General features: G+C 35.2%; 3 protein-coding genes across 4 annotated transcripts; all 3 read left to right on the plus strand.

Moving 5' to 3' along the window:
* Positions 1-2,725: 2,725 nt before the first annotated feature.
* Positions 2,726-5,270, plus strand: LOC132064035 (uncharacterized). The gene has a single exon (XM_059456892.1). It carries the CDS (start codon positions 3,088-3,090, stop codon positions 5,002-5,004), a length of 1,917 nt encoding a protein of 638 aa, XP_059312875.1. The 5' UTR covers positions 2,726-3,087; the 3' UTR covers positions 5,005-5,270.
* A 2,092-nt stretch (positions 5,271-7,362) lies between these two features.
* Positions 7,363-13,850, plus strand: LOC132064036 (uncharacterized). The gene has a single exon (XM_059456893.1). The coding sequence runs from the start codon at positions 12,850-12,852 to the stop codon at positions 13,585-13,587; it is 738 nt and encodes a 245-aa protein (XP_059312876.1). The 5' UTR covers positions 7,363-12,849; the 3' UTR covers positions 13,588-13,850.
* A 7,807-nt stretch (positions 13,851-21,657) lies between these two features.
* On the plus strand, positions 21,658-25,964 carry LOC132064037 (65-kDa microtubule-associated protein 3-like). 2 transcript variants are annotated; one of them, XM_059456895.1, is made up of 12 exons: positions 21,658-21,916; positions 21,994-22,200; positions 22,305-22,547; positions 22,839-23,048; positions 23,131-23,286; positions 23,427-23,586; positions 23,788-23,939; positions 24,021-24,108; positions 24,419-24,492; positions 24,585-24,659; positions 24,750-24,984; positions 25,093-25,964. In XM_059456895.1, exons 1-12 carry the CDS (start codon positions 21,845-21,847, stop codon positions 25,653-25,655), a joined length of 2,235 nt encoding a protein of 744 aa, XP_059312878.1. In that variant the 5' UTR covers positions 21,658-21,844; the 3' UTR covers positions 25,656-25,964. The 2 variants fall into 2 exon arrangements, with proteins under 2 accessions (XP_059312878.1, XP_059312877.1); XM_059456894.1 differs by having other exon boundaries at positions 21,665-21,916; positions 24,744-24,984.
* The last annotated feature ends 1,192 nt before the right edge of the window (positions 25,965-27,156 follow it).

Raw genomic sequence — 27,156 nt, forward strand, 5'->3', positions numbered from 1 at the left:
TCCTGGTTGTATTCATAACACAAATTTTTGGCCGGGGTATCCCTTTTTGTGGCTGGTCTTTAAGTATTGTCCCCGTTTTTTACTTTGATGCTAAAATAGGTTTCAGTTACGAAGTATTTACTATGCAAGGCAATTGACCTTTTTGCCCTTCAAATATATAAGCTCGTGTTTTCTATGATAACGCGATACAAATAAACTTTAACAAGTTGGATCCAAACACACTCGAAAAATGAGGGAAAATATATCCAAAATTGTTGCAACTCTAAAAAGAAGTTCGGAAATTAATTTCATAGATGAATATGTCCAACAACTCTAGAAAAAAAGTTGTGTAAGTCTATAAGTTGGTGAAATTGAATAAATAATTAATAAATGAATTGAATTAGGTGTATAGCTTGTCTGCACTGTCAAATTAAAGTCACTTGCAAGACAAGTTCACGCCTCTAGCACTAGCAAGTCTAATTTGACAACCTTGTAAACAAACGACAACAACAACATGTTCACGGTATTCACACGAGTGGAATCTGGAGATAATAGAGTGTACAGATAAATTATATTCTTAGTTATTACTACAAATATATGCATAAGACCACCGGAATTAACAATTATAAAAAACTGAAAACTTATACAACTGTGAAAAATTAGAGATGTTAGAGTTAATAAGAAAGACAAGAACTGAAAATTGACGCGAACCATTATAAATAAATTACTACTATTGTTAAGTGAACAAGTGATGTCAATGAAGAAAGATACAGACGAATATACTGATTGATAACAACGTTTTATTGACACATCTGTTGACCATGCCACAAGATCCCCATGGATTTGATTTTATAATGACAGTGTCATCATTTGAGGTACACAGTGTCATCATTTGAGGTACTAAGTTCATGACAATGAAAATGGGAGTAGAAGTCAATCTCTTTGGTGGATGCTATATTCAACTTATGAGTTAATACTAATAACTTTTATCTCAGAAAGTCACTCAACTTTATTTTGTAATACAAAAATTACTCAATTAATGGTATTTATCTCATAAAGTTATTTAACTTTATTTTGTAACAATATAGTCACTCAACTTTGTCAGTTCACCTTCAAAGTCACTCAATTATTGTTATTTCACCTACAAAGTTACTCAATCAATTTAAGCGATATTTTCAGTAGATATTGCTGACGTGGAAAATTTTTAAAGCCAATTTTTTTCAAACTAAAAAACTATTTATTTTGATTAACCATTAATTGACCCGTCTTTTATTTTACTAGAATGAATCGCTTTTTATTTTCTTTTAAAATGGTTTTAAGAAATTTCCACATCAGCAATATCTACCGGAAATATCGCTTAAACTGTTTGAGTGACTTTGTAGGTCAAATTGTAATAGTTGAGTGACTTTGTAGAACTGATAATAGTTGAGTAACTTTTTAGTTACAAAACAAAGTTGAGTCACTTTCTAAGATAATTACCATTAGTTGAGTGATTTTTATGTTACAAAATAAATTAAGTGACTTTTTGAAATAAAAACCGTTGGTCCAAATTTTGACTTTAATGGCCAAAGAAGTATATTTCCCTAAAGCATACAAAATAAATAAATTACCATGTAACCATAGAATAGGCCACTTTGATTATGCATTAATCATCCTACAACTTAATAAGATTAAATTGATAACTGATTGAGCGCGCTTTTAATTTCTTTCTCCTACTCTTAATTACTTCACCTCGTGAATACTTCTTGATTGTCTCTATATAACACTTTTGACCACCAACAACAACAATCTCAACTTCTGAACCTGTCTACCTAAAATGGCTACTGCCTCTTCCTCAAAAGTCAAATTCTTATCAAGCAACACTGAAATCCATTGAATTGAGCACCATCCGAATGGTACTTTTTGAGCATCAAAATATGAAATACAGGGTGAACATCGGACCCCATTAGTGGGTCTGAGGAGGATAGGATGTACGCAGACCTTACCCCTACCTTTGTGGGGCGGAGACATAACACTCTTAATCACCTAAGAGAATTAACTATTTATAATGTCTCGAGCGGTAAAAGAATCTATCCTAAAATTATTCATGTCAAATACAATAACAACAACACGTCATACTTAGTGTAATTCTATAAGTGAGGTATGGGGAGAGTGGTGTGTACGCAACCTTATCCCTACCTTGTGAAGTTAGAGAGGTTGTTTCCGATAGACCATCAGATCAAGTAATGCATATCAAAAATCAAGTAGGCAAAGCAAATACATTAGTGAAGGAGCCACACTGAAAACAACGGAGAAGAGAACAGTAGCAATAACAAATAATAAGGTAACCAAAGTAAAGGAAACAATAGGTAATACTAAAATCAAGAATAAGATAGTATAAGAGTAATGATAGCAACACTGAAATAGAAACTAGACAATGCCCGACTACTTACTAAACATCTATCCTAATCCTTGACCTTCGTATCTTTTCATAAACTCTTGAATGAATAGGGGGGCAAGATTATTGTGTAGGGCGATCAAGAGCACTCTGCAAGTCGCGAACGGTTTGAGTATTGTAGGAGTAAAGTTTGAGGAGGTTACTCGTAAGATGAGAATGAGGAGAGCGACCGGACCAGACGAGATCCCGATGAACTTTTGAAATAGCGCAGTATGGAGTGGCTAATTGAGTTGTCAAATGAGGAATTAAAATTAAAAGATCAATATCCATCAAACATATTTTTTGCCAAACAAGGGAAGAACAAAGATCACCAAAAACTCCCTTCACTCATTTCATAAGTTGGACCACCAAAACAAGAAGATAATAAACAGTAAAGAAATTGAAGGGTGTAATACACACACAATATAAAAGGAAGAAAGAGGCGCAAACCTTAGAAACAAATTCAAACTCACACAAACAACAAAGATTGTGCATGTTTGACATGAGTCAAAGACTTTGAAGTTCCACATCATACTCACGACTCACTTTCCTCGTTCCTCTTCTTCTTTTGTCTTTCCCTCAACCACCACTGATCATAACAACACAAACAAACTGAATGGAGAAATCAAGAATGTAACGTAACCCAACTTCGATTTCTCCGAGAAAACCAAACACCTATTTTGCAGAAAGCAATGAATCCTAGTAAAATTGAAGCAGATGATCTATTCCATCATCACTTAGACCCCCATCATCAAATCTTGGATCAATCTCAACCGTCAATTCTTCGTGACGATGAAGATGAACCGTTCTTTTCAGATATCGGGTTTTTCCGCGATGACGATGAAGATGCTGCTAGCCATAGCTCCTCCGATCACCTAATTCAATCGTTACCCCAATTAGACCATCAAAACGACACCGTTTCTCTAAACCCTAACCCTAATTTGATTTTGGGAAACGATAAAAACAAGGGGGAGAAACGCAATCGGGGGTATATAAGCCCGGAATCGCACATTTCATCTCAATTCTACACATTCAATAAGGAATCACATGCCCTGATGATACGTGTCCTCCTCGAAAACCGTGTCGCCACGCCTGATGAAATCCGATCCGTCACATCAGCACCGGTGCTGCAGAGCTGGCGCGTCGTGTGGAAGGATCGAAACGAGGATACAGCGTACCTGACAGCCTGGAAAAGGATCCAGGACAAGCTCGTGGCGAATATCGACCCGTTGAATGGTAATGAATTACTCTGTTTCAAGAATAATAACAGTCAGTTTGTTTCCCATTTTGATCAATGGCATGATATAGTTACAACTTTTCATTGTGATGCGGATTTAAAACATTTGGGGTTGAAAGAAACTGTAGAGAGAATTAAACAGGTTTGGACTGTAGGTGCTAAGTTTTATGGAATACCTGAGAGTTATATTAGGGTCTGTGTTGAAAATTGCCCCGTGTGCTCTGAGTCTGCGCCACGTACTAAAAGGCGTAGGTTTGAGTATACGGAGTCGTTTGATGTACCCGCCAAGGATGTGCCGCTCAGATTACAGCAATTAGCGACGAAGTATAAAGTGGTGTTGTGTATTAGACAGAAATATATAAGGTATAAGCCATTTATGGCTGAGGTTAAAGATTACGCGTGTCATCGAGCGGGAGAGCCTGTGTCCTCGAAGAAATCGAAGATATTAAAGAGGGAGCCTTACGCGTCAAAAAGGTGTGGGTGTGGGTTTCGTATAAGGGCGATAGTTCCTATATCAAATTATAATGAGAAGGATAAGACATTTGTCTATCAGGAGGAAGGGACAGCAGTATTTAAGTTATACGCGGTGCACTCGGGGCATGAACCTGGCCCTTTGGATGGGAATGCAAGAATAATGCATCGAGTTGTTGGGCATAAAGGAGGGTTTTTGATGGATCAGGAAACAGTGTATGGGATGGGCGATGAAGCAGAAAATGGAGATTTTGGGTTCCTTGGGAAGGACGGTGGAGATCTGCAACATTCGATTTTGCAGCAAATTCAGGAAGCGAGGAATGAGATTGGCCTACTTGAGGGCCAGATCGGGAAAGTTCCTCAGGAGTTATTGTGCTCGGTGTCTCGTGAATTGTTTGATTTTGTGAATAAGCTTAGGAATGTGAGAGAATATGGATCAAAGTCAGCTGGATTGCTCTCAGATAAGCCGATCTCGGATGATCTACTGGTAGGGGAAAATGATTTGGCAGATTGGGGTGCGCATCATCATCGCATTTTTGAGGACGGCAAGGATGCAGAGCTCATTGATGAAGATGAAGACAGCTTTGGGAGAACACTTGGGGAGGTTGCATCTTGGGATCAGATAAGGTCAGATTGTAGGAATGAGAAGGATCTGCTGGGTGAGTCTTGTAAATCAGAGAAACCATTGGAATGCAATGAATTTGATCAGAAGCGCATTCTTGACTGTGGGAATTCTAAACTGACCAAGCCCTTAAGGCATGATGACAGTATAGATACAGATGTAGGTTTCGTTGTAGAGAACTTCTACCCAGAGAACCCTAAATGGTTTGATTCTCCCTGTGAACTGGACTCGCACACAGATTGTGTTGACAGCCGATTCAAGCCTGGGGAGATTGTTTAGAGATCTTACAGCTGGTGACCCACTCTAACTTAATTTGAGTCTTTTTCGCTCCATTTTTCATGCCATAATGTTAGAGGTGGGTTGTATATTTGTGTAAACAAAAGGTTGAAATATCTGGCAGCCTCTTTGTTGTCTTTGCTGTTGTATTTCTGTAAAGTACAGCCTGTGGGCTTCTTTGCACATAGATTAGATAGTTACTTGACTTGTCATAAATTCTCAAAACTTAAACTTGGTTTCCGTATCTGAGTTAGTGATTACCTTTATTATCTTGCATTTATCGTATATATTTCTGCTCTATTGATTTTATTTATGAGATGCATATAGCTGATAATTACTACTGAATCTACCTGTGCTTCTGTTTTGTCATTATAATTATCCTAAAACGATTTCTTTATGCAGTCTCTTAGGGAAAAATTGGAGTTCTATAAACATATAACTTAACCATCTTGCTACAGATAAACTTAACCATCTTGCATATATCTGTAGCATTGTAGAGTGACATTAAACATAATTTGGGATGTTCTGGAAAGGAAGAAAGTCACATAAATAGGAAAAAGAAAATCTAATTAATACTGTAGATTACAGGTGGCTTGTTACATTATACCTTTTTGCTTCAAGAAGCCTTACCTGGGACATGAATTGTGAAGACTTGTTAATCTCGCTTGATTATCAGCCGCACTACCCTAGTTAGGGATCCAGGACAGGGCCAGGATCGTTAACTGACCTACTTCCTTGGACCATCCTGTTCACACTGCATAAACCAGTGAGTGCTTTTAAAACCATTGTTCCTGTGACTGTGGATGGTGAGTTTTTTCTTGAACACTTCTGGAAATATTGCTCCTATGACAGGAATGTAAAAGATAAGCATGATATCTCTGAATGCACTCTGTTGAAGGTTGTTTGTTTCACAATTTAGATAGAACTTGCAAACCTATCTCCAGTTGAAATGACGTTCGACAGGCAAGGATTTCCTTTTTATGGAAGAATTGGAGTTCTTTGTTCAGTTTTAAAGTGATTAATTTTAAATTGGAGTATGGTGAGATTTGAAAAGTATGCTATCTTTGAAGACGTCGCAATATTTTTAAAAATACCATAATTTATTTTAGAAGTGTTGACCTAAGTGCTCCTCCAACTGGTTGTTATCCTTAGAAGCTTGATTACTATTTTTGCATAATGGAGATGTCTTGATGAATTTCATTGAATTAGTTGTCTGATACCCGTTAATTTCAAACTCACATTTGCCTTTCAGTCATGCTAAAACCGAAAGTATCCTTCTTATTTCCCCTAGCATGCATACTTATCCCAAAAAGAAAGAAAGAAAATCAAGTATATAAATTTTGACTTCTTCTTTGTGAACTATTGATGCTAACTAAAGAATGAGGACAGTGATAATTTGAATTTTCAAATAACGACCAAGATTGACTAAGTCTGTTTATATTAGCTGTATTAATTTAGGATTAAGATGATCTCTTTAGCGAACTCTCTCTTGTGTTTATTTAAGAATGTAATCCGAAGTGGTTGTTATGCCTGTCTCTGCCATATTTGTGAATATTATTCGCTGCCATAAGCAATTGGTGGGTAGTAATGGTATTGAAGAAAATCCCTAGAAGACCATAAGTTGTGATTGGTCCGAAATCCTGTGAATTAATAGAGTGGCTAAGTAGATTAATATGAATATCGTGACTCATGAAGCGTCTCATCGTAAACCAGTTGTTGCTGATACCTCCTTCTCTTTTCCTTCTTCCACAACTAGAGCTCGGAGATTAACAAAATGTTGGAGAATGTGGCAAAAAGTTCTAGTTCTTCATTTTTTATGTTTTTCCCTTTTTGATGAAGGTGGCAAAAGCTTCTAGTTGGAGATGACAATTTGGATCTCTATGAAGTCACAATTTCTTTGGATTGTTGATGACCTTAGTGTTGATGTATGAATGATGGATTATATTTTTGGCTTCTGAGTGAGATTGAACAGGGTTTCATGAAATGATACTATTCCCCTCGTTCTTTTTATCTTAGATTACTTTCATTCTTTAAACAATTAAATAAAGTCAAAAAGTACATACATATACTAACTACATTATATACGATATTCTGAAAAAAAAGGATTATACACATACAGCGAGTCTTTAGCTAAAAAAAGAATGAGTGTGTCATATGTCGAGGTTCGAATATTCTAGTAGAAAGCGTGATAAAGCACCCTTCTTATAATGGTTTGAAATCATCATGTAAATAGATGTCTGTAGTTTATTCTCTTGAGGATAACTCAACAAGCTTTGACCAAAAAAAAAAAAAAAAAAATTAATATAGCGATATAGAATTTCGATTTATCACAATTCTAATACCAATTCTAATACTAATATTATTAAATAGTGTAATCAACTCATCTTGATTGGAAAAAGAAGGATAAAACTCTAGCTTATTCAGGATTTGTTTTGGTCAAGTTCTAGTTTGACTTGTTTGCTCTAAAATCTAAGTCCTTTTTCAGAAACAAGGGAAATTTTGGAGAAGATGAGACTGATTTTCATTCAATACATATGATTATGTATCCTGATGCGATATGATCTTGTTTATGCGTTATGACACAATAATAACAGGTATATGCAAACCTCATTGATATTTTGAGAATCAGTAAAATTTATCCAATTTAGGTGAGAACTCTTTATTTTCTTGAAAGAAGAGTCTCAATCTAAGTACAGAGTATTTACAATTGTGTCTACTTATTTGAACTCCTGATACGTTGTTATCAGTGAAGAGACCTGTTCTGACTATGTACTAAAATCACTAGGATTCTTTTTGGACAGTTTTGGCAAAATTAAATGCCGTCAATCTCTAAACTTTGGACACATTTTTGGAATTTCTTTTAAAGCCATTAATAATACTAATGATCAAATCCATTAGGCATCCCTGGTGTGAAAGCAATCTGTGAATATATGATTTGTCATACAACTTTAAAAGTTGTGACGGTGTGGTTGAGATTCTCTTGGTGTGGTTGAGATTCTCTTGTATTTATCGTGTATGTTGCTGCTCCATTGATTTTATTTCTGAGACGCATATAGCTGATAATTTACTACTGAATCTACCTGTGCTTTTGTTTCGGCATTATAGTTATCCCAAACGATTTCTATATGCAGTCTCTTACGGAAAAGTTGGAGTTCTATAAACACATTACTAAACCATCGTGCATGTATTTGTAGCGTTTGTAGAATGGCATTAAACAAATTTTGGGAAGTTCAGAAAAGGAAGAGTGTGGCATAAATAGGAAAAGAATAATAGCTAATCAATACTTTAGATTACAGGAGACTTGTTCCATAATACCTTTTGGCTTCAAGAATCATTACCTTTTTTGTTCATACTCCGTACTTTGTTAGTAAACCTGGGATATGAATTGTAAGGCTTGTTGATCTTTTTTAATTATCAGCAACGCTACTCTAATTTTCAACAAGCTTTGACCAAAAAAAATAACTCGACTTTCGCTAATCAACTCATTTTGATATGGAAAAAGAATAAAGAAGGCAAGGATAAAAATCTTAGTGTTCTGCTCTAAATCTAAGTCCTATTTCAGAAACAAGGGAAATTTTGGATAAGATGAGCTGTGTGATGTTCGTTCAGTACATATGATTGTGTATCCTGATATTGTTTATGTGCTATGATACAATAATAACAGGCATATGCAAACCTCGTTGATATTTTGGGAATCAGTAAAATTTACCCAATTTAGGTAAGAACTCTTTGTATTTAAAATAGTGTTACTTATTTGAATTCCTGATACATTGGTATCAATGAAGAGATATCTTTTGACCATATACTAAAATCACTAGGATTCTTTTTGGAAAGTTTTGGCATAATTAAATGCCGTCAATCCTAAACATTGGACACATTTTTGGAATTTCTTTTAAAGCCATTAATAATACTAATGATCAAATCCATTAGGCATCCCTGGTGTGAAAGCACTCTGTGAATATCTGATTTGTTATACAACTTTAATAAGTTGTGACGGTGTGGTTGAGATTCTCCTGCCATTGGTGCTGGAGAGATTTTTATTGGTTTGCTTGTAAAAAAACTCTTTCCAGTCAACTCTTGAGTTAGTTCCAGATTTGCTATTGTGGAAAATGGAAATGACAGATCTTCATACTAAAGTTGTTTTTGCCTAAGAAAGACACAATCAATGTGTTCACACTACTGAGCATAAGTTGCTAAGTTTAGCCTCGAGTTCTGAAAGCAGTCGTGTGGTGACGACCTCTTAAGCTGCTAGCAAACATGGAAATGTGTGAAGGTTTATTGTTAAAGAACTAGTTTGTGGCTTGTATCTTAAATTGGACATACAATTGATGAATAGAAAGCTTACGGGAACTTGTCATTGTCTGTAATTTTAAGTTCAACCATAAAAGTTATGCTCACACATACCTGTAATTGTTTTCTAATTTTTCTTAATTACGTGGATAGCATCTTAGAATGAAAATGATGGGTAAAGACAATTGAAGTTCATTTAAGATTTCCTTGAATGTGTGTTGGCCACCTTCCTTTACATACAAAGAGCTGATGGAAATTTTTCTGTCATTACTTTTCTTCTTTCTATTAGAATTGTTGGAATAACTATTTTTGGTCTTAGAAGAATGCATTTGTATGTCTAAAGAAGGCTGATGTCTGCTCCTGCATTTTTTTAGGGATAAAATTCACGTCTTGATTGTTATTTTCCCTTGGTGGACCTTGTTACATATTACTTATTAGCTGTGAGGTCTTTCCCCACTTATCCACAATTTGGTTAGTCCTGTTCCACATATGCACATATCTAAATGAAAGGCTCTAAAGTTAATACATTTGTCCTCTTGACAAAAACATGAACAAAAGCGAAAGGCTTATCTATCATTAACCTATTGAGCTTCTTCGGATCTCAAGGTCCTTCATCAACATGTATTTGTATCTTCTTTTTGATTGTACTTCTGTAACTCTTAAAATTACTTGTTGTGATAGACAAATTAAACAGTTAGCCTATGAAATTAGAATCAAGATAAATGCCTCTCCCTGTTTCGGCTTCTTTTTCAAGTTATGGCACATCCTGTTAATTTGGTTTTCCATGTGTCTAGTAGAGTAGGTGTTTGTACCCTAAGCTTAGAATAGATAGCCCATTATGGATCTTGGAAATTGGAGCAGACTAGTTTTTCTGGCTCTGGGTGATTTTGAGGTATGTATGAGATGTTCAAGAGAGTTTATGGCCAGCTCCCATACGGAATCGATAGCACAATGTTGGCAGGCTGCTATTTTGAAGAAAACAAGCTTTTGACACATTGCTTGGGTGGCGTGAAGCTTTTAGTGAGTAAAACTTAAGTTTCAGTAAGTTAATTATTTGCAGTTTTTTTTTTTTTCTGAAGCAGGTAAGATATATTATATAGATAGTAAGACTATAAAAAGACTGCATAATCATCCATAATTACAGGACTGTAAAGAGACCAATTTACAGCTCCTCTATCATCTACAAGGAGTCTAGAACATTAAAAATTCATGATCTTCTACACATGTTCCTTTACACCAAAATACAAAAGTACCAAACACTTCAACTTTATCTTCTGGATATGGCTTGATTTATCTTCAAAGCATCTTTTGTTCCTTTCTACCCATATTTGCTCGTTATGTTCTCACTTGACATACTGCGCTTGTTCCTCTTTTATTTTTGCATTTATTTGCTTCATTTGTTTTATTCTTGTTGGTGAAAATTTACATATTGAAAAGTGATCTTTGTTGCTTGACTGATGCTTTTTGAAATAGTTTTTTTTTTTTTTTTTTTTGAAGTAGAGTTGCTCGACTGATGTTGCTTATGTTCTTGTTTGGGGATGTTCATTAGTGAAGTGCAGACAACAGTTTTCTAGTCCTAAAGAACGAAAACAATGTTTTCATTATCTTCTGGTTTGGAAGGATAAAATTTTACTGTTGGGGGTGGCATGGTCAGAAGCATAGTTGACTCTCTGAATGTCTTTTGGATGAACAAATTCCCCTCTGGTCCATTCCAGCTGATTATGTGGCTTGGTCCAGTTCACCCCTAGAAAGCCAGAGTACCTCAACTATTCTTGTGAGATTTAAATTTCAGTTTTGTCAGCACATACTGTGTATGAAAAACTAAAGAACTTGTATGATTGCAGTTGGATGCCCTTTCTCTCTCTTTCATATGTTCCATATGGGATTTGAATTCTAAAATCCAAGCTTCACAAGCAATTGATTATGTTATGTTGAAAACAAGTAAGCTGTAGGAGCTTATTAACACCCTAATGTCTGTTCTTTATGTGATGATTCTGAAATCACCATTCTCATGTTTGGCCTGGCTAATTCAAAATTCAACTTGATGTGGCATTTGGAATGCTGTCTTTCTAACCCTTGAAGTTTTATATGCTTTTCATGAAAATGAAATTTTAATTGATAGTTTACCCCCAGTTGACAGCTGCTGTATCTGAGGTTGCATCTTTTGAACCTGTTAAAGGTTGTGCGTGCAATCTGGGCCCTGAAATTCATATGCCCCCTAATGTCAAAAAAAAAAAAAAAAAAAAAAGAGTCATATGCCCCCTCCCTTCACATCCCTGCCTTTTTCTTTATGCCCCTTTGTATCCGTCAAGATTGGTGGCACCTTAGGTTGTAAATTCAGGAACAAACAGTCCACTCAGTTGATCCATGCGAAGAAGTGTAGCGGAACTCCAACTAATATTCGAGCCATGTAAACTTCATCCGACTTCAGCTCAGTCACAGGTTACATGGTCTCCAACGTTCGTGAAGAGAACAGCAGCTTTGAGTGCCGTCTTACTCGACTTGGGACCTTGAGGGGATCAGAACAAGCAAGCTCTCTTCCTATGCATAATTGCTGTTACAGTTACCGAAGTTTCACCATCCTCTTGTTTTCTATTTACATGTGTACAGGTTACCTCGTATAATAGTTTAGAAGACTGTTTGTTTTTACAAAAAAATGCAAGTAGATGACCTCGGCGAGTTATCTTGAGAGAAGTCTCACATGGAGTTGCTTGATAGAAGTGCTAAAACATGATCATTGAGGTAATTCTCTGTCCATTGATGCCACCTAGATAGCACAAAGTTGGTAGTTCAGTTGATATATAAACATGATTTCTCAAGGGGGTAAGTAAAATTTAAGTTTTCAACCTGTATTATTGCTTGAGATTCTGATTTTGTAATTGCTGCCATATTTCTTTTGGACTGCTGTCACATAGCTTCCTTAAGTAGGGTGTGAGTCATGATTGGTTGTACTTATTTTGATGCACAAACATTTATCGGTGCTAAGTTTTATGGAATACCTGAGAGTTATATGCGGATTTAAAACATTTGGGGTTGAAAGAAACTGTAGAGAGAATTAAATAGGTTTGGACTGTAGGTGCTAAGTTTTGTGGAATACCTGAGTTATATTAGGGTCTGTGTTGAAAATTGCCCCGTGTGCTGTGAGTCTGCGCCACATACTAAAAGGCATAGGTTTGAGTATACGGAGTCGTTTGATGTACCCGCCAAGGATGTGCCGCTTAGATTACAGCAATTAGCGACGAAGTATAAAGTGGTGTTGTGTATTAGACAGAAATATATAAGGTACAAGCCATTTATGGCTGAGGTTAAAGATTACGCGTGTCATCGAGCGGGAGAGTCTGTGTCCTCGATGAAATCGAAGATATTAAAGAGGGAGCCTTACGCGTCAAAAAGGTGTGGGTGTGGGTGTGGGTTTCGTATAAGGGCGATAGTTCCTATATCGGATTATAGTGAGAAGGATAAGACATTTGTCTATCAGGAGGAAGGACAGCAGTATTTAAGTTGTATGCAGTACACTTGGGGCATACACCTGGCCCTTTGGATGGGAATGCAAGAATAATGCATCGAGTTGTTGGGCATAAAGGAGGGTTTTTGATGGATCAGGAAACAGGGTATGGGATGGGCGATGAAGCAGAGAATGGAGATTTTGGGTTCCTTGGGAAGGACGGTGGAGATCTGCAACATTCGATTTTGCAGCAAATTGAGGAAGCGAGGAATGAGATTGGGCTACTTGAGGGCCAGATCGGGAAAGTTCCTCAGGAGTTATTGTGCTCGGTGTCTCGTGAATTGTTTGATTTTGTGAATAAGCTTAGGAATGTGAGAGAATATGGATCAAAGTCAGCTGGATTGCTCTCGGATAAGCCAATCTCAGATGATCTACTGGTAGGGGAAAATGATTTGGCAGATTGGGGTGCGCATCATCATCGTATTTTTGAGGACGGCAACGATGCAGAGCTCATCGATGAAGATGAAGACAGCTTTGGGAGAACGCTTGGGGAGGTTGCATCTTGGGATCAGATAAGGTCAGATTGTAGGAATGAGAAGGATCTGCTGGGTGAGTCTTGTAAATCAGAGAAACCATTGGAATGCAATGAATTTGATCAGAAGCGCATTCTTGACTGTGGGAATTCTAAACTGACCAAGCTGTTAAGGCATGATGACAGTATAGATACAGATGTAGGTTTCGTTGTAGAGAACTTCTACCCAGAGAACCCTAAATGGTTTGATTCTCCCTGTGAACTGGACTCGCACACAGATTGTGTTGACAGCGGATTCAAGCCTGGGGAGATTGTTTAGGGATCTTACAGCTGGTGACACACTCTAACTTAATTTGAGTCTTCTTTGCTCCATTTTTCATGCCATAATGTTAGAGGTGGGTTGTATATTTGTGTAAACAAAAGGTTGAAATATCTGGAAGCCTCGTTGTTGTCTTTGCTGCTGTATTTCTGTAAAGTACAGTCTGTAGGCTTCTTTGCACATAGATTAGATAGTTACTTGACTTGTCATAAATTTTCAAAACTTAAACCTGGTTTCCATATCTGAGTTAGTGATTACCTTTATTATCGTATATGTTTCTGCTCTATTGATTCTATTTCTGAGATGCATATAGCTGATAATTACTGCTGGATCTACCCGTGCTTCTGTTTTGTCATTATAATTATCCTAAAACGATCATGCATGTATTTGTAGCTTTGTAGAATGGCATTAAACAAATTTTGGGAAGTTCAGGAAAGGAAAAGTGTCACATAAATAGGAAAAGAATAATGGCTAATCAATACTGTAGATTACGGGATACTTGTTCACAAAACCTTTTGGCTTCAAGAAGCATTACCTTATTTGTTCATACTCCGTACTTTGTTAGTATACCTAGGATATGAATTGTGAAGGCTTGTTAATCTCTTTCAATTATCAGCAACGCTACTCTGTTTTTCAACAAACTTTGACCAAAAAAAAAAAAAATATTGACTTGCGCTAATCAAATCATCTTGATGTGGAAAAAGAATAAAGAAGGCAAGGATAAAAATCTTAGTGTTCTGCTCTAAATCTAAGTCCCATTTCAGAAACAAGGGAAATTTTGGATAAGATGAGCTGTGTAATGTTCATTCAGTACACATGATTGTGTATCCTGATCTTGTTTATGTGCTATGATACAATAATAACAGGCATATGCAAACCTCGTTGATATTTTGGGAATCAGTAAAACTAACCCAATTTAGTAAGAACTCTTTGTTTTCTTGAAAGATGAGTCTCAATCTAAGTACAGAGTATGTAAAATAGTGTTACTTATTTGAATTCCTGATATATTGATATCAGTGAAGAGATATGTTTTGACTATATACTAATCACTAGGATTCTTTTTGGAAAGTTTTGGCAAAATTAAATGCCGTCAATCTCTAAACTTTGTTCACATTTTTGGAATTTCTTTTAAAGCCATTAATAATAATAATGATCAAATCCTTTAGGCATCCCTGGTGTGAAAGCAATCTGTGAATATCTGATTTGTCATACAACTTTAATAAGTTTTGACGGTGTGGTTGAAATTCTCGTGCCATTGGTGCTCGAGAGATTTTTATTGGTTTGCTTGTTAAAAAAAAAAAAATCCTTTCCAGTCAACTCTTGACTTAGTTCCAGATTTGCTATTGTGGAAAATGGAAATGACAGATCTTCCTACTGAAGTTGTTTTTGCTTAAGAAAGAAACAATCAATGTGTTCACACTACTGAGCACAAGTTGCTAAGTTTAGCCTCGAGTTCTGAATGCAGTCGTGTGGTGAGGACCTATTAAGCTGCTAGCAAACATGGAAAGTATGAAGGTTTATTGTTGAAGAACTAGTTTGTGGCATATATCTTAAATTGGACATACAGTTGATGAATAGAAAGCTTATGGGAATTTGTCATTGTCTGTAATTTTCAGTTCAACCATAAAAGTTATCCTCACATATACCTGTAGTTGTTTCCTAATTTTTCTTAATTACGTGTATAGCATCCGAAAGAATGAGAATATTTTTATTTCTGGGGAGCGGAAATAACCTGGGTTGAAATCATCGACGCGATGTCAGTTTATTCTCTCGATAGCAAAATAGTTAGGATGCAGTTCTACCCTTTTTACGTGTATAGCATCTGAAAATGAAAATGATGGGTAAAAGACAATTGAAGTTCATTTAAGATTTCCTTGAATGTGTGTTGGCCACCTCCCTTTACATACAAAGAGCTTATGGAATTTTTTCTGTTCATTACTTTTCTTCTTTCTATTTGAATTGTTGGAATAACGATTTTTGGTCTTAGAAGAATGTATTTGTATGTCTAAAGAAGGCTGATGTTTGCTCTTGCTTTTTTTTTATTTTTATTTTTTTTTATTTTTTTTAAGGATAAAATTAACGTCTTGATTGTTATTTTCCCCTGGTGGACCTTGTTACATCATCCCTTATTACCTGTGAGGTATTTCCCCACTTATCCACATTTTTGTTAGTACTGTTCCACATATGCACATATCTAAATTAAGGCTTTAAAGTTAATACATTCATCCTCTTGACAAAAACATGAGCGAAAGCGAAAGGCTTATCTATCATTAACTTATTGAGCTTCTTTGGATCTCAGGGTCCTTCATCAACACATATTTGTATCTTCTTTTTTACTGTACTTCTGTAACTCTTAAAATTACTTGTGATGTGGTAGACAAATTAAACAGTTAACCTATGAAATTAGAATCAAGATAAATGCCTCTCCCCGTTTTGGCTTCTTTTTCAAGTTATGGCACATCTTGTTAATTTGGTTTTCCATGTGTCTAGTAGAGTAGGTGTTTGTATCCTAAGCTTAGAATAGATAGCCCATTATGGATCTTGGAAATTGGAGCAGACTAGTTTTTCTGGCGCTGGGTGATTTTTTTTTTATGAGATGTTCAAGAGAGTTTATGGCTAGCTCCCATACGGAAGCTGCCACAGACGGACGCAAGGACATCGATAGCAAAATGTTGGCAGGCTGCTATTTTGAAGAAAACAAGCTTTTGACACATTGCTTGGGTGGCGTGAAGCTTTTGGTGAGTAAAACTTAAGTTTCAGTAAGTTAATTATTTGCAGTTTTTTTTCTGAAACAGGTAACATATATTATACAGATAGTTAGACTATACAAAGACTGTATAATCATCCATAATTACAGGACTGTAAAGAGACCAGCTTACAGCTCCTTTATCATCTACAAGGAGTCTAAAACATCGAAAATTGAATCATGATCTTCTACACATGTTCCTTTACACCAAAATACAAAAGTACCAAACAGTTCAACTTTATCTTGTGGATATGGATTGATTTATCTTCAAAGCATCTTCTGTGTCTTTCTTCCCATATTTGCAGATTATTGCTCGTTATGTTCTCACTTGACATACTGCGCTTGTTCCTCTTTTATGTTTGCATTTATTTGCTTCATTTGTTTTATTCTTTTTGGTGAAAATTTACCCATTGGAAAATGATCTTCGTTCCCATTGAAAAGGCGCTCTCTTTGTTTTCTGTACTTACTTTACAAAAAAAAAAACAATTTCAATTCTACACCAAAATATCACATTATCATAACAAGCATCACACAATTTCAGTTTGCTTCGCTTCCATTTCAACAGCCTTTTAACCAAACTGAGTAGAGCAGAGAAATTTGCCGGAAAAAGAACACTTCTGTTGGAATATTACGAAACCCTTCCGGTGGAGTTTTAATCAAATTTTTAGTAAGGTTTCTTTCGTTCTATTTCCTTGTTTTTAATTTTTAACGTTTTAGTGCTCTACGGACTTGGGGTGAAATTGGTGCTCTGTTTTTTATATTTCTTTGTTTCCCTAATTCTATCTCTAGAATAACAAAATGGGACTTAGAAAAAATGATCGTAATTTCACATCCATTTAGATTTCTAATTTTTTACTAGTTGATAATTGCAAAAAAGGGGCCTTATTTCGTGCAGTATCTTTTTATAATTTATTAAATTTATGATTGAGGTATCGTTGATTGATTGTATAGATACATTTTTCAAAAGTTGTGATGGTCATTCAGCACCTCTTGGACAGAATCTCTCAAACAATTTTTTTGAAATTGGTAACTGTATCTATATTTCAAAACATTAAATGGGTTGTACTGAACCATATTTACAGAGGTAATCTCTCAAACAATGTTTGAGAGATCAAAAGCATTTAAAGGTTGGATGGTGCTAAATACTTCAACATTTTATTCTAAATTTAGCTGGGATTTTCCTACGTAGCTCATCTAAGTTTAATCTGAGTGCAACATGCATAACCGTCAAAGTGAGACGCAGCGGCGGACCCAGGATTTTAAGACGGCGGGGCACTATTATCTTAACATAAACGCCAATAAAAATTTTAATGACGACTGAGGGATAATATTGTGTCGGACCGGTCACTAATAGCGTAGTAGTGACGAAAATACAAGTATATAGGTTAAATATGTGTAATAAATAAAATTTAATCACAGTGAAGCAAATGAAAGAGATAGCTCAGTGGATAAGGGTGTGCAACATTTGGTGACGAGTCTGCAAGTTTGAATACGGGCCATGAGCTATTTAACGCTTATTATTTTCCTAAAAATAGCTCAAAAAAATAATTAAAACTAACATTCGGTTCGATCGGTGACATGTAAGGAAGCCCAGCGGTGACATGTAAGTTGCGAGGGCGGATCCACATGTTGTCGAGAGTGTTCACCCGAGCACCCTCAACAAAAAATTACAGTGTATATATAGCGTAAATTTTCTGTGTTTATGTGCATATATTAAATTTTGAACACCATGGATAAATTATATCTAGCTTCCTTTTTTTTGCCGAACACCCTGAATGAAAATTTGGAATCCGCCACTGAGTAGTTGCAACCAACATGCCTCAAAAACATTTTCATTTGTTAGAGTACACAATTAAATATATATTAATTTTTCAAGGTATATACATATATATGTACATAATTTTTTCCGAAGGGTGTGAGTGCACATGCACTCCAACCTTCCCACGTTGGTCCGCCTCTGGTGAGACGCCTTTGCATATGGAAACAATTTGTGCCTCTCTTCTGTCTGAGATGCAGGTTTGCTCGAAACACAAGACTTATATTGTATTCTGACAGTGTGTCTTTTTTTTTTTTTTTTTTTTCGGAATGTTGCCTTGGACGCCCATCATCAAATCTTGGATCAATCTCAGCCGTCAAATCTTCGTAAGATTCACAATCTATCGTTATGTATATTGTTTGGTGCCATTGCATATCATGCTGAGAAGGAATATTGGGAGTACTCTATTAAAAAAATAATCTCCCAAAACCAATTTAAAAATCACCTTCTTCTCTATTTAAACTTCATGTTAGATGACGTGGAAAAACATTTAAACTAGGAATGAGAACTGAAGTCCTTTTTTTTTTTTGAAGGGAGAAAAGAACTTATATCGATGCCACCAGAAACTGAAAGGAGAGATGCGAATAAACTTAAATATTTAGAAATTACTTTATAAATCAAAAAAAATCTTTTTTAGTTTAAAATATCCCGAAAATGGCCAAAAGAAAACTTGTTTGAGACAAAACATTTCTGACTCCCAAATAATACTAGTGCCTATAACTTGAGACGGTCATTGCTCTTGTCGCTCATTAGAAAAAAATTAATTTTATGTCAGTTTTCTCGAGAGATATTTATTTTTAACGCTTGTGACCGAGTATATTATAGATCTTATAATGTCATTTCTTTATTCAAATAGTATTTATATTGAAAATAACTTGTGACCTAGAGATCTTATAATGTCATTTCTTTATTCAAATAGTAAAGGGTTATATTGAACCATTCCACACTTGTGACCGAGGGAGTACCTAGAAATATAAATATCAATCTATATGTTAAAAAATTGAGATATACAACCTAATCTTTTAAGAAGGAAACAAAGTAGTAATATACGTATTTGTGCGAGAGTTTTTCCTAAGTACACGGCATACGTTCAAAACTACGTGAGAGTCGAGATGATATTTTCAGTTTTTTGAATTAAATTTTGTTCTTTTCTTCTATCCTTCTAAGTTCCAATCGTTGCTAGAGGTAAAAGGTGTTTGACGTATCAAAAAAAAAAAATTATAGCGGCTAAATACTGCAAATCTGCATTCAATTGGTGCGTTGAAAAATCATACATTTGTATCTTTTTCAAGTATCAAGTTGGGAAAGAGGCCTAAGGTCCCAATTGGTGAATGTAATTAGTATGATCGACTTTAAGTTTAATGTTGAAATCGATTGGGAAATGATAGAATATGTGTTGCGAAAATCAAGGGAGAAGTTTATCCGACTTGTAAATGGTATCTCGATGCTAGAATTAATATCGATGATCTTTATTATTTAATGATTGGTTTATTTTGTACGTATAAATAGTCAATTAAATTTCGATTTAGATAAAAGTCTAACCAAATCAAACCATGAATGCCTCAACTTGAAGATTGACTCTTATTTAATTGAGACATGTTTGGACGGACACATTGAAATTAGGCTAGTGTAATTAAGCAGTTCTGGCATGTTTATTTGCCCGAATATTACTGGATCAACATGAAATTCTATGCAACCGAAGGAATTAATTGCACTCTGTAATTCTAAAAAAGAATTGCTAATTAACCATGAATTCGATTAATCTTATATTTACTAATGAATTTTAAAATAAAGACAAGTTTTACGTCAAATATTGAATAAATAACAATCTTACTTATTTAGTATTTATATTTTTATACAACATCTACATATACAAATATCTATTAAGATTAATCCAAATATACATTTTAATATTCAAACATGATTTCGAATTCGTCTTAATTTTAATAAGAACAAATAATGCCTTGATTAGTTGTACCAAAATGGGATAACCAAAGGATTTGAAAGAAATAGAGTATCTTTAAAGGATTAAATAGAGATCAACTTTGAAATTCAAAAACAGTAAGCAAATGATTATCAAACGGCCCTATAAAGAGATCAGAGCGCCCAAGAAAGGCGCTCTCTTTGTGCATACGTTTGCTTTCATAATAAAACTTTTACAAAAGCTAACTTGTCGTTTCCCTCCTTGTACCACTCAAAATTCAACAATTTCAATTCTACACTAAAGTATATCACATTTATCATAACAAGCATTACATAATCTCACTTTGCTTCTCTTTCATTTCAACACCCTTTTAACCAAACTGAGGAAAACAGAGAAATTTGCTGGAAAAGAACACTTGTGCCTAAATATTACGTAAGCATTTTTCTAGTTACCCCTCTTTGGATGGTTGTTTCCCGTGGTTCATTATTGTATTGTTTTTATTCATACCATGAAATTATATTGTAGTGTTATAAAATCGTTGTAACCTGGGGCAAAGCCATTAAGGGCCGAGGGTTTCTTCTTCGAAAAATTTCACTAAGGTTAAAATTATTTTCTATGTATATGTAGTAGATGTTGAACCCCATTGACTTCTTCCCGTAATTACTTCTTTATATTATTGAACCCTCTTAGTAAAAATTTTGGCTTCGCCACTGGTTGTAAATCCGTTGTTATATAATCATGAAAAAGTTCAATTTTTTTGTAACCACAGATTTGATGATTTCTGCGTGGTTATTTATTTCATTTACCCATTAAACCACAACAAACGATATAGTCTATCCAAACATTGTATTCATTAATACAGTACAACACAATATGTTATACGTTACGATACATTATGAAACCATGGGTAAATAAATCCAAACAAAGGGTAAGATTTCTATTTCTTTGTTTCCCTAATTCTATTTCTAGAATAACCAAATGGGACTTAGAAAAAATGATCGTAATTTTACCTTCTTGGAGATTTCTATTTTATTACTAGTTGACTATTACTTTGCTGTTTTTGTACATTTAACTGGAATACTTGGGAGTTGGGGTGGGTTCTATGGCAATTAATTCATTGTTCATGTAATTTTACATGTGCATCCGTGAGAAGCTTAATCTTCTTCATGTTTTTGGACTAGAAACTGTACATGAACAAAAAAGAGCTTTATTTCCTGCAGTATCTTTTTCAAATTTATAAAACTTAAGATTGAGGTATAATTGATTGATTGTATAGATAAATTCAGATTGAACATGAGCTTTTATTGGTTAACAAAGTAAATACCAGAATTTGTTTGTGACTTTCTGTCCAACAGATGTTGTAAGATCATCACAACTTTTGAAACAATGAAAAAAGGTTGTACATTTAGTTGTTAGGAGCTATATTGCTCGAATTCTCCAAAAATGTTGCTGCACCCATGTCGGATCCTCCAAAAATGCACTACTTTTGAAGGATCTGACACACACCAATCGGTAGTATTGAAGAGTCCGAGCTACATAGGATAAGAGTATTCATACTTGTTTTCATTTTAAAGTTGGAAGGTGCTAAAACAGCAAATACTTCATCATTTTATTCGAAATTTATCTGGGATTTGCAGTGTAGCTCATCTATATTCAATCTCAGTGCTTCTGGATTGCCTCTAGCTAGTCTTATAAATCTTCCCTTTACCATCTCTCTCTTTTGATGTCTCTAAGTTTTGAATTTTTTTTCTCAAGGTGTTAATGCTTCAACATGCATAACTGCCAAAGTAAGAAACCTTTGCATATGGAAACGACTTGTGGCTCTCTTCTGTCTGAGATGCAGGTTTGCTCGAAACAAAAGACTTATATTGTATTCTCAAAGTGTTCTCTTTTTGGTATTCACCTTGTTTTTTGGATCAGAAAATATGGGATGAGATGGGAGAGCCAGATAGCGAAAGGGATAAGATGTTGTTTGAACTTCAACAAGAGTGTCTTGAGGTATATAGAAGAAAAGTGAATCAGGCAAGTCGTTGTCGGGCTCAACTGCAGCAAGCTGTTGTTGATTCTGAAGCAGAACTTGCAAAAATATGTGCAGCACTAGGAGAACAATCATCATATGCTAGGCAGGTTAGAGACAGACAAAAATGCTCTCGTTTGGAGAATTCAGCAAAACTTTATGATCTTTTGCTTGGTATGTAGAACCTTTTAACATTTGGCCTCCTAAATAGCAGAGTTCCAGAAGTTTGAAGGAAGAGCTTGAGGCCATTAAGCCTAACTTAGAGCATATGAAGAGGAGAAAAAGAGAGAGGAAGAACCAATTTGCATCTGTCGTCGATCAGATACAGTGTATCTCGAAAGAGCTCTGTGCACACTTCCAAGAGAATACACAAATGAGTGTCATTGATGAGAATAATTTATCTGTCAAAAGACTAGAAGAAATGCAGAATTATTTGCTTGCTTTGCAAAAAGAGAAGGTTTTTTCTGTTTCATCTCTTTCTCCGTCTTAAATTTTCGCATTTTTTAGCACTAAGATTTCTGCCTTGAATAAAATAGTTGCAAAAATTTTCAAGTGTTCGAAATGAGTGTAGTAGAATTGTCACTTCACAAACACTTCAGTACTGCTTAGATTAGAGGGGAAAAAAACAAATGGGAAGCATGATTCCATTTTATGTTGCCGAGTTTCATACTAATTGGAAATATTTCCTCTGCTATAAATAACTACAAGAGTTATTGTTTGTCTAACAGAATCTTGTAAACATTTTCAGAGTGACCGCCTGGAGCTGCTGGTTGACCACTTAACAACTATCAATTCGTTATGTGTGGTGCTTGGGGTTGATTACAAACAAACTATTGCTGAGGTTGATTCAACCATGGAAGATTGCCGTGTCTTAAAAAACATAAGCAAAGATATGATTGTTAAGTTGTCTGCTACAATCAACAGATTGGAAGAGCTCAAGAAACAAAGATTGCTTAGGGTTAGTATAAATGTCAATTTAATTGTTCCAAATCAAGTTTTATATTGCTCTCTGTACTAATGCTGATCTTCTTGTTGCTTAGCTTCAAGTTCTTGCAACTGCCCTGATAGAGCTGTGGAACTTGATGGATACATCATTAGAGGAGCAACAGAAATTTCATGACTTTACAAGGCACATTGCAGCTTCAGAAAATGAAATAGATGAGCCTAACGTTCTGTCAACCGATAGTCTTCAACATGTATGAAATGAGTAACCAAATTTTGTCCAATTAATTATTTTATGTAGTTAGTTTTTAGCAGAATTCCAGTGCTTCCTAGGCTAGTTGTGATGCTTTCGTAGCAGTACTGAAATTTTCTCGATTCCATACTTCTTCTGCAGGCAGAGGCAGAAGTCTCGAGGTTGCAGGCAATGAAATCAACGAAAATGAAAGAGGTTCTTCTGAGAAAGCGGCTGGAGTTGGAGGAAATCTGTAGGAAGGCACATTTGGTTACCGAAACACAAAATTCAGTCGACTTTTCTGTTGAAACTATAGAATCTGGTAATTGTTTTCTGTCATAAATCAGACATCAAGGTTACATATAGCTACTTCTAACCAAATGAATTTGTAACTGAATCATTTTTGCGGTAATTTGTGGATTATTTATATGCCTAAACAAATTGATTTCTTAGAAGAATCTCTGTAGTTCTTAATGCATGAATGTTTGTTGTATCTCTCAAGTAGTAACGCTATCATTTGTAGGGGCAATTGATCCTTCATATCTGCTTGAGCAAATTGAGGTCCAAATTTTCAAGGTTAAAGAGGAGGCTTTTAGCAGGAGAGATATTCTTGAAAAGTTAGAGAAGTGGTTGGCTGCACGTGATGAGGAGTGCTGGCTGGAGGAATACAACAGGGTTGGATGTTATGTTCTGTTTTTCGACATCTTTCGTGTATGTTCTACACCACACTTCTGTTTCTTATATGTTTCATTTTAGGATGAAAATCGTTACCATGGTGGAAGAGGTACACATCGTAATCTAAAGCGAGCTGAGAAAGCACGAGTTCTTGTCAACAAAATCCCTGGTATGGAACCTATTTTCTGTTCCCTTATCAGGATACTCATTCGAGATGAGAAAACTGATTTCTAATAGAAATACCTTTCTTTTGATGTACTCTTCTTTGAGTTACTTACTGCATTACATGTATTGTGCTCTAAAAATATAGATACCAGAAAGTAAGAGTTTACTTGTCTGTGTGGTGTCTGAAAATTTGTTATGCGAGTCAATATTAGGTTATCATGAACAAAAATCACCTACATTGTTGAATGTCTTTTTAGTATGCCCCTCAAACTTGATCAGTTTGATAAGCAATCTTGACATTTACTTCGTTGCAGCTATGGTGGAGACATTGAGATTGAGAGCTAGAGCTTGGCAGAAAGAAAGACGACATGAATTCTTGTATGATGGTGTAAGAACCTAACCCGTATTTGTTAAACCTAAATGTTTGTCCATCGGACTTGAATTATATTTGTTACTTATCCCTTCACTTTGGCTTTCCAGGTAGCCCTTGTTTCTATGCTTGAGCAGTATTGTGATCTAAAGCGGGAGAGGGAGCTTGAGCATCAGAGGCAGAGGGTACAGATTTTCCATTTGATTGCACATGAAATGACTGCTCTATGTATTAGTAGTTGTTTATAAGATTCTTCTTTTTTATTCAAGGAACAGAAGAAGCTGCAGGGTCAGTTGATGGTGGAGCAAGAAGCACTTTTTGGGTCAATACCTAGTCCTTCAAAGAGTGCAAAGAAGAATATTAGACCATCAATGGGAGGTTTGTCCAATAGAAGACTTTCGCTCGGAGGATCAAAACTTCAAACCCCATATGCTGGTAAAGCTGCACCATCCTCTCGACTGCCTAGCTCGTTGAAACAACAAAAAACTCCCCAAAATTCTCACCAAACTGGTAGGCTTGTGGTCATTTCTATATGTACATGTTTATTGAGCTTTTGCGGCTTCTAAGTTGGAAAGCGTTATTGATATTCGAATTGTCTAACTTGAATTTTTGTTGCAGGCAGGAGAGAGAGTTTCTTGGTACCAAAAAAGCAGTTGTCATGCAAAGTATCAAATCCTCCGAGAACTGAATCAGCACAGACAAGGAAGCCCCATTTAAATGCACCTAGAACTGAATCAACACAGACAAGGAAGCCTCTCTCTCCCTTATCGTCTTTGTTTTTATCAAATGCAAGCACCATAAATATTCAGAATCAGAACCTAAAGAGCGAGGAAGTCAAAGAAACACCGTCTTTGAAAAAAACTCCAGTGATGACTCCAACCAAGATTGCCTCTGCTGAAGGAAGACTGAAGGAAACAGTGTCTTTGAACAAAACTCCAATTATGACTCCAACCAAGATTGCCTCTGCTGTTGAAGGAAGTATTACCCCGAAAACATTGCCCACTCCAATGCCAGCAACTCCTTCCTCAGTTTCCACTGCAATGCAGACAGCGATAACCCCCTTCAGACGCTATGTTTCTGCTTGTGCTGATGATATTGAGTACTCATTCGAGGAGAGACGAGCTGGTTACACTTATAATCCATTATCACATACCAAGGTTATTTCCAAATGCTTGGTTTAGCAGTACTAGTATCAGTGGATTTTCTTGATACTAGTATGTAGTAAAAGCTTTCTAAACATCTGGTTTTTGCCAATGCCTTTTACTCTTTGCGTACGATAGACTCAACGGTTCGACTCTTCCTCGAACCCTACACATAGTGGGAGCTTTGTGCACCGAAATGCTCTTTTTCTTTAATCATTTGTATAGATGCATTGCAAGGCGGGATATGCTGTTTTCTTTGTTTTGGTGATTTAGTGTTGTGAATGAACTGAAGTTCTCAGTGTCCTCCAATACCAAATTATATGAGACTTTGCTTTTCCAATGGTCAAAGTTACTTTCTGAAATGCGAATGTTGAATTGCTTCGGTTGGTAGCTACAATATATACTAGCGGTAATAAATTCTGAAAACACGTTCCAAGTCAAGGTCAAGCATCTTTTGATTCATGCTTGTCCAGTCCACCAATTACAAACGATTATATTTCCTTTTTGCTTAAACAAACGATTATATTTCAACGCTGTTCCTCAGGAACTCAAAGTAGTAGTCAAATGATACTCTATAGTGCTATATTCATTTTTTTTTTTAAAAAAAAAAAAAAAACCGCCAAATGAAAAAGAAAAAGAACATAGATATTGTCATTTCAATTGTGAACTTTAGGTGTTAGATTCTTCAGTCTAAACAGACATATACATGAACTAGTGTCAATCGGCCCGGGCGACATTAAAATTTAATTTGTAGATATTTTTTAAATTTTTTCTGCTCTTGCTTCTTTGTTTACATTAATTTGACACTTTAAAAAGACTTCTAAAATTTCAAAGTACAAAAACGTATATGAAAGTTAGAAAACATTTTTCGTAGTTGTATTAGATTCTTTTAAAAAAAAAAATGAAATAATAGAAAGCTCTTCTAATTTATATTTTAGTTACATCTTTTGAGATTAAAGTCTCCGATGATCCAAATTGAGCTTTTCATATGCTATATTAATTTCATTGATTCTTCGAACTGAACCCATATTGGCAAACTTATTTTTTACCAAAAGACATTACAGTATTAGATAAGTTTTATGTTAAAATTGTGCATATGTAAAATTTGATTAATTATTATTGTACTTCGAAGTTCAATTTTCGATTGAAACGAAAGGACTATAATTTACATTTTAAAAGTATTTAACATTAATATAAGGTTATATGTATTTATTATTTTTATTTTAAACTTAATTATACTTTAAGTGAAATCTTTGTTAATTATTTATTTTCCCAGCATGTACGACACAAAATTACAGGAGAAAATAAAACAACTTTACGTCTAACCAGACGAATAAAAATTGAAAATAGCAAATGATAATTAGTAAACAACATCAACAAATACTAAATAGTATTATAAGAATAATATTTTAATTCAATTATTAAGCCTACATTAAGATAGAATTTGAATGACAGGATAATTTTTTATGTGTCTATAATAAATTCTTAAGGAAATATATATTTTAAAACAAGTTTAATAATATTTCCTCAAAAGACTATG

Source organism: Lycium ferocissimum, chromosome 7 (genome assembly GCF_029784015.1).
Source record: "Lycium ferocissimum isolate CSIRO_LF1 chromosome 7, AGI_CSIRO_Lferr_CH_V1, whole genome shotgun sequence".
Taxonomy (NCBI): Eukaryota; Viridiplantae; Streptophyta; class Magnoliopsida; order Solanales; family Solanaceae; genus Lycium; species Lycium ferocissimum.